Source organism: Phaseolus vulgaris, chromosome 1, assembly GCF_000499845.2.
Source record: "Phaseolus vulgaris cultivar G19833 chromosome 1, P. vulgaris v2.0, whole genome shotgun sequence".
NCBI lineage: Eukaryota > Viridiplantae > Streptophyta > Magnoliopsida > Fabales > Fabaceae > Phaseolus > Phaseolus vulgaris.
This window is the reverse complement of record NC_023759.2, coordinates 49,548,765-49,556,695: the sequence shown is the minus strand read 5'-3', so window position 1 is coordinate 49,556,695 and position 7,931 is coordinate 49,548,765. Positions and strand designations below refer to the sequence as shown.

General features: G+C 30.7%; 1 protein-coding gene across 2 annotated transcripts; it reads right to left on the bottom strand.

The window, feature by feature from the left end:
* Positions 1–904: 904 nt before the first annotated feature.
* LOC137815079 (phosphoinositide phospholipase C 6-like) lies at positions 905–7,498 on the bottom strand. 2 transcript variants are annotated; one of them, XM_068618115.1, is made up of 9 exons: positions 6,972–7,498; positions 3,427–3,623; positions 3,166–3,301; positions 2,866–3,069; positions 2,509–2,666; positions 2,291–2,408; positions 1,859–2,011; positions 1,704–1,790; positions 905–1,436 (listed from the first exon to the last, which is right to left on the bottom strand). In XM_068618115.1, exons 1-9 carry the CDS (start codon positions 7,272–7,274, stop codon positions 1,143–1,145), a joined length of 1,650 nt encoding a protein of 549 aa, XP_068474216.1. In that variant the 5' UTR covers positions 7,275–7,498; the 3' UTR covers positions 905–1,142. The 2 variants fall into 2 exon arrangements, with proteins under 2 accessions (XP_068474216.1, XP_068474215.1); XM_068618114.1 differs by having other exon boundaries at positions 2,509–2,669; positions 6,972–7,485.
* Between the last annotated feature and the right edge of the window lie 433 nt (positions 7,499–7,931).

Here is a 7,931-nt window from a genome sequence, read left to right as displayed (position 1 = left end):
AGGCCAGAAGAGAGCTCGATGAACTTTTGCTCAGCAGATGACATTCTTTGCTCCTAATGGTTCTTGACAAATGAAGTTGCTTTTTTGTTCATATAGGTAAATGATTCAATGAATCAAGAAGTAAATCAAGAAGTATTTTTCTTTTATGCAGACATTATTGGACTATTTGAAAACACTCAGTAGCTAGACGTGTATAAGAGTTTAGGCGTGGAGAAAATCTCTCTGTATTTGGTATGGACATTTAAAGTCGTTTATGATGTCTTAAAAGGATGCATTGTCACGTTCCAATTTTACGACTGCGATCATACTAGTTATGTGATATGCCCATAAAAAGAATGTAATGTGATATTTTCGTGGAGGAAGAAAAGGAAACATATGTTCTATGATCTGTGTCCGCTCTAAACCATTATCATGTGAATCTATGATAAAAATGAGCAAAATACTGAAAAGACGTTGGAACTGGATTTTTAGCAATCATACTGGTAATAGACCAATCTTTAGGACCACTACAATAACAATAATAATGTTAGAAAAAGCAAATCAGTAGTGCATCGTGAAAGTGTGACACTCAAATATTTAATTGTACTATGGAGACTTTCACTCTCGAGAAAAACAAATGTTTCAAGCAGAGGTGGTAGCACCATGTTGTGTGGCTAGAATGAAACGCCTCCATCACCCTAGATTCATGGATCTTTTTTCCATTTAGAATGTATGGTACAACATTCGGGTCTATATTATGGCTTTTTGGTTCCATGCAAAGTTTTAAATAGTGATAGTAGTTTGATTTCGATTCTTGATACTACAGAATGATGGTGAACGTGATTACAATTGTGGTCACGACACAATTGCTAATATTCCCGAAAACCATTGACATTGTGGCTTCAATAGTAGTTGCAAACAGGAATTTAGAACGATCTCAGGTCTTGAATCAGTATATACCATAAACTTGTTTGCTATAAGTATGATCTAAGAGGCCCCTGTTACAATATTGGAACTTCTTATACTGTTTTGTATTGATGTTGATGATGCAGAAAAATGACATAGTAAATCCAAAAATACAAATGCAAATAAGCACCTAATGATAAAGATAATTATCATTACAATGGCCATTAGATTATATTATTATAGGCTGATCCTGTAATTCATCTAAACTGAAACCGCATTAAAAGCTTCACAGATTTAAATTTGTCACCCTTTTCATCATATAGAGGGACAGATCGGAATCCAGATTTTAGTTCTGAGACTGGCAAACACGTCTGTCCACCAAAGTCATCCTTTTGACGCTTATCATTTTCTCGAACCTCTATGCGGAGCAAAGCCAGCTCTGGAACAGTCAAAGGGAAATCAAACTCTTCTTCCCAGACAGGAAACCAATTATTTGAAATTACCCTTGTTTTCTTCTTGGCCATATCAGCCGGAACTCCAACGATACAAACCTGTGTATAAATTGATCAAATGTTTAGCATATGGACTATAAACTTGTGTGTCTCGCTTCTATCAGAATTCTAGTCATGGCCAACCAAAACATTTTTTTACAAAGTAGACTGATCAGAAATATAAAATCCCTTAAATAGTGTTAAATGAGTTGTAGAGGAGGTTAAATGAATTGTAAAATGTCTCCTCACACCAACAAAAGTTCAACTATGTCCATTGCGATATTCGTACTTCCCAATCTGCAATATTAGCAGAATTACCCAACTTACCTTAACGTAAAAGTCTGGTGGTGAGTAAGTATCAAAGTCTGTTGGGCTGAAATCTAAGCTCCAACCGTACCCCGTGTAGACTTTTACCTATAGGCAGAGGAAGATGGTCAGATGTCACCAAACTAACTAATTCTCTTTTCTATGTAATATCTCACCTTTAATGTTGTCTTCACTGGCAATACTATTTTAGGATCAAAAACCTCATTATGTGGACCTTTTCGAATTAAAAATTCAGGCTTTTTCACATAACCGCACCCTCCATTTGTTCTAAACATTCCTTGCATGTACCAAAGTGATTTACCATGCCCCTAATAAAGACAACACCATATTAACAGGTCAGTATATTGGTGTTGAAGTTTAAGCATAGAAATAATGTGCATTGACACAACTTATTTTATTTCAATAAGCATGTAAGATTGCTTCACAATAAAGAATAGTCCAAAGATCTAACATTGATTCACTAGTTTCCTGCTTTAAAGTTCACATACACCAAGAGATATATATAATAAATACTGCAGGTAGTACGGATAAAAATTATATATAGTGGATAACCCTGAAAAAGGACACGGTGATCATTAGTCTCAAACCTGCATGTTAAACGCAACCATCTGAGCTCCGTACGTCCACCCTATGTGTGGTTTGTAATTTGAGGAGTTGAGACGTGTTCCCTTTGGATAAACTCTGAGAATATTGTTCTGCGTAAACCTGGAAAAAGGCATAAAAGTATGTCGTATAGTTAGGAAGTTTTAAACTGCCAATAAAAATTTGCATTTGCCATTAGGAAACTCCAGTGTTAGAAACCTACCTGACAATATCAGCTCCATAAGATTCAGAAGCCTTTTCAAGTGCTTGCTCACTCAAGCTTAAGCGCCTAACTTTACCAGCAGCTTTTAATTCGTCCTGTATCTCACCCTTCGGTTTTCCAGCATGGATTGTAATCAAGCATTTGTACTCAAGTGAACTCTGCTAGAGGGATTTTTCATCATATAACATGCATTCAAATCATCCTCAGTTAGGAGATAAAATTATATAAATCAAATGACACTTGAGCATATAACATAGCTCAAGAAATTGGGAACTTAAAATTTAGGTAGAAGGTCATAAGTCTCAATTCTATGGATTTAGGGAAAAACTATAAATCAAGTTTTGTCAATATGCTCACCTTATCATCAATTCCTTGTGCATTAGTATTGTCTGGCAATGAGGAAACCTCGTCATCTGATTCCATGTCATTGGATTCAAGAAATTCTTTTGGTGGTTTTGTTGATATAAGAATTCGACCTTTCATTGATTCTGGTGAGGGGAATTCCGTCAGAGAATCTGTCTGAGGGATGTGAAGCAATTCTCCAAATACTTGTGTGGCCATCTACGTATAAGAAGTGGAAACTCACATTCAACACCTAATAAAATAGGGATGTGAAGTAGATGCTTTGGGGGAGGGGAGAATAAAAAGGAGTCCGACCTTTGCAACTTTAGCTTGAAGATCTGGAGTAAGGTGATCTTCTAAAGTTATAACGAGTGGGTACTTAGATTTAACAAAAGCATACTCTTTTATGGACTTCAAACATTGGAGGAGTGAGACAGGAGTGGTAAGAGTCCTGTAATAGTTCAGAAGAACGTCTATAAGTAGTTTTACAAGGTTGCACGATATAAATATCTCACAAAACTACAAAGATCGAAATATTAGAAAGGACAATCAATTGAACTGAGGATAGGCTAGCACCTTCCATGAACTACATCGATATCATCTTTATCCGAATTTGGCCATAAATCTAGTTCAATTACTCGCACACCTCGTTGCAAAGCCTTTATGATTGGCACATCACTGCAGTCACTGCTCAGTTGATTGCCGGTCAGATAGGAATTGTGCCCAGTGTATACGAAATAATGTGACAATGGAGCATTCATATCATGATGTACCTGGAATAAGACATCATTCGTTCGTATTACTCCCCAATGAAATGGGAAGACAAAAAATATACATACTATATGCAAAGAATAAGACTACACTAAATTCACCAAAATAAATAAATACACAAGCGCCACTAATTTTTACTTTATTTTATTGAATGGATTCCTTCAATATTTTTCTGTTCATGTTGGCTCTCTGACACTGTAAACGGGTTTTAACCAATATATAATGGAGATTTAATTTTAGACACTGGTGAAACTGTACAACTATTGATTGTTCATGATCATTGTCAGATTAACAAATGAAACACCTACAGTTCCAAAAGTTTGATCCAATTTATTAGAGATTCTTGCAGTAGATAATTATCTGAGACTGATTGGGATAGTGCACAGCATATACAACAATTTCTCCAAAATAAACCCTTATTCTTTCTGGGAATTTGCTGGATTTGAAAATAGGGTATGCAGAGAAGAAAACTGTGTGTGAATATTAATTTTCAGAAATGAAAGCATCAACTCTTCTGTTTTCTACTTAAGGAAACTGTGTGAATACTAATTTTCAGAAATGAAATCATCACCTCTTCTGTTTTCTTCTTCTGTTTTCTACTTATTTTTCCATCTATCCCTTATCCAAATTCCCGTTCTGCCCTTTAGTTGGGGTTCATTTTGTCATAATATTCATGACTTATGATACCTACTCAATTACAGCAAAAAACTTGCTATAAAAAAAAACAGCATAAAACTGTCTGCTACACAATATGCACACAAAACAAAACCCTATTACTCAGTGTTACTTAGTGCTGAGAAATTCCAAGATTGAAAAAAATATGCATACATGAGTTAAACAAAATCCATTTTTAATCAAATTTGTGAATCAATTAAAACTAATTCACACATTCAACAAAAAATATTTTTTAAATATTATTTTGATTTTTTTCTTAGAACCAAAAAATGTAAAGTATTTTATCATTTTTTTAAACAAAATTATTTTTTAAAATATTATTATGTATCTTAAATATTAAATATTAAATATTTAAATTTTATATGTATTTTGAATATTACAAATTTATTAAATGTACTATTTTAATTTTTATATTATTAAAATATAATATTATATTTTAAAATATTATTTATATATTTAATAATTAATTTTATTTTCCTTATATTAATTTAATTACTAATTTAATAAATAAATGTTAAGTCGATATCCATCTGGTCTTTTAAACATAAATTATTATCAGGATTTATTATCTGCAAGTGCAATGAATGATATTGAATGTGCGAGAGCTCTATATTCAATGCTAGTAAGATATTTCTACACCGACAGTGTCCACTTTTCCAACTATAATGAAGATAATGAAGTGTGGTGAAGTATAGTGACACTTCACCATCTGATGTTGCTCCTTTCATTTCTTTTTAACTAATTAAAAATTAAATATGTTTTTAATTAATATAAAATAAAAAATTTATAGGACTTTTTTATTTTTATCTTATTAACTACCATTGTATCTCTAATATTGTATAAAATTAAATAATTACATATGTTTTAAATAAAAAGTTAAATAACAATTTAAAATTTGAACGTAACTGTTGTGGAAATGTGTCAACCGGTTTTACAAATGAACAATTCATGCATCAAAAACAAATTAAAAAATATACAAATGTCACATAATCAACAATCAGTTATCAATTATGTCTTGTAAACATTTAATCAATATTTATGTTGGTTTTAAAATTATAATTAATTATAAATTTTACATAATAGTCATATAATTAATTTTAAACTATAGTGTAATCATATTATAATTATTTGTTAATATTTACATTGATTTTAAAGTTATAAATTAGACAATCTTCTTTATTCTTTTCTCGTTCTTTTTTTATATAAAAGGAAAAAAATTGCATCATTTTCTCTCTTTTTTAAGATGGGTAAATAAACATGCATATGTAAATATTGTCTCAACTCATTAATTTTAACTACAAAAATTCATTAATTGAGATATAAGTATAGATAATTTTATTAATGGAGAGATAAGTATAGATAATATCTTATTTTTGAGAATGAGAATTAATATATATAAATTCATATTATTATTTATTGTAAATTACTAAGGCATAGTAGTAATCTAACAAATTTATCTTTCCTACTCTTTTTTTTCGTATTTCATTTCATTCTCTTAACTAATTTAATGAATATCTACCATGTTCACCTGTATCCTCTCTCACTGCAACCTCCAACACTTTTTTTTTGTAATTTTATAAAAACAAAACAATCATAAAAAAAAAGTAAAAACTTTTAGTTATCTCAAAATAAATTACACTAAAACATAAATTAATTCTGAGATTTGAGAAAGTTAAAATTGAAATAGACAGTATATTGACATTCGTATTAATAGGGACAAAAGTGATTCCTGACTTAAACAAACAAACCATAAAGTGTATTTATTTAGATTACATTTCAAAGCCTAAGATTCTAAGAACATAGTTTTCACTTTCTAAATAGAAATACTAAACCAAGCTAACACGCTATAGAACTTTTTCCCAACATACTCATAATTATTTTGTTAACAAGGGTCCCACTTTCTTATCTATAATAAATGTATTTACTTCTATCTTCTTTAGTTTAGTTGAGTCGGGTGGGTGCCTCCAATCAGTTTGCACCACAAAGAGTGTATGAATAAATGGAAAATGATAGAAAATTAAAGTTTTATATAATTTTTGATGTGATAGATTTTAAAAAAAAATTAAAATTAAATAATATTAAAATAATAGTATTGAAAATTTTAATATAATTGTATAAAAAGTGTTGATTGTGAATGTATAATTACAGCATGTTATAGACATTTTAGTATCTATTTAAATTCACATTTTAATAGTTAAAATTTTCTGAGAGTTTTACTCATTAAGTGCAAAAATAATTCAAGGTATAACATATAAACAAATATCGTTTTATAATTTTTTAAAGAGGACCCAAATGTTTAAATATTAGCTGGTATAAGTGTGAATTGTGTTGTTGCAAAGCAATTTTATGCAAATTTTGTTGTGGACTGAAAAATAATTTGGACTTGACTTTGGATAAACTTTTTAATAAATATATAGGCGAAGATAAATTAAATTGAGATTTTAATATGAATTCATATTAATTTATGTATTAAAAATATACTAAATTTTGATTAAAAGATTACTTTCATTCAACATTAATTTCGCGGACATTTTCTCAAACACGTTAATCTCATCTCTTTTTTTTTCATCAAATCATGACGTTGAATACAGCAAAAAATTTACGATCCTAAAGAAAAGGATTGGGAAACTTAACTTTTTTTCTGGGGAAAACAAAGAGTAGTAACAAGAACACACCTGAGATTTCAAGGGAGCGTTGAAATCGTTGTGTTGCAGGAAATGGAAGAAGTCGTGGAGATCGAATCCACTTTCCCGGTCATCTTTCCTCGATTGCTGGAGGATCTGGTTGGAATCGGAAGCGGTGCAGTCCACTTCGCCCTGATGCTCCGCCAGAAACCGGAGGAGGTGATCGGCGGACATGGAGGAGGCGCCGGCAGAAAATTCAGAAAAGGCTTTTTGGACGTCGGGCAGTGGCTCCGGTTCGGTGAGTGTGAACTTCCGGTTGAAGCAGCTGAAGACTTTGTAGTTGTGGGTGGCCATGGTGAAATGAAACCTAATCTAATCACATGAAGAAAATTGATGAGAGAGCGTTGTTGGATTTGGTGTGTTTCAGAGAAGAAATGGCGATCGAAAGGAATTGTGAAGGCTACATCAGGACATGAACCAAGGACACCGTCATTTATGGAAAAATATTTATATTTAATATTTTAAACATAATTTATAAATATTCAAACATTTTGTTCTTCGCCACAAAAAAAAAGATCATTTATAAAAGGCTTAAAACCTTTAAATAATTTTTCTACTTTTTGTTTATAATTTTTTTTTAAATAGAAAATGTTTCTCGAGTCAGATAGAATATAAAAAATTAAATATTTGATTATTAGTTGGTTACCGGTTTTTATTTACGCTGTACCTATCTATTCTTAATATGTTAGAATTCTTGAAAAAATATTTTAGCTAACTGGCCGATTAACCTTTAATTAAATAATTTCACAATTTAGTTTAAATGTTACGATGAAATTTTTAAAGAAAATGCTAACCTGATCATGAATTAACAAAACTATAACTTGTATTATAGTTAAACTTAATTATTATAAGCCGTTTACATTATTTAAAATTATTACAAAATTATCCACTAAATAATTTATATATGTATATATATAAAATAATAATAATATGATCATCTTTATCTCTCAA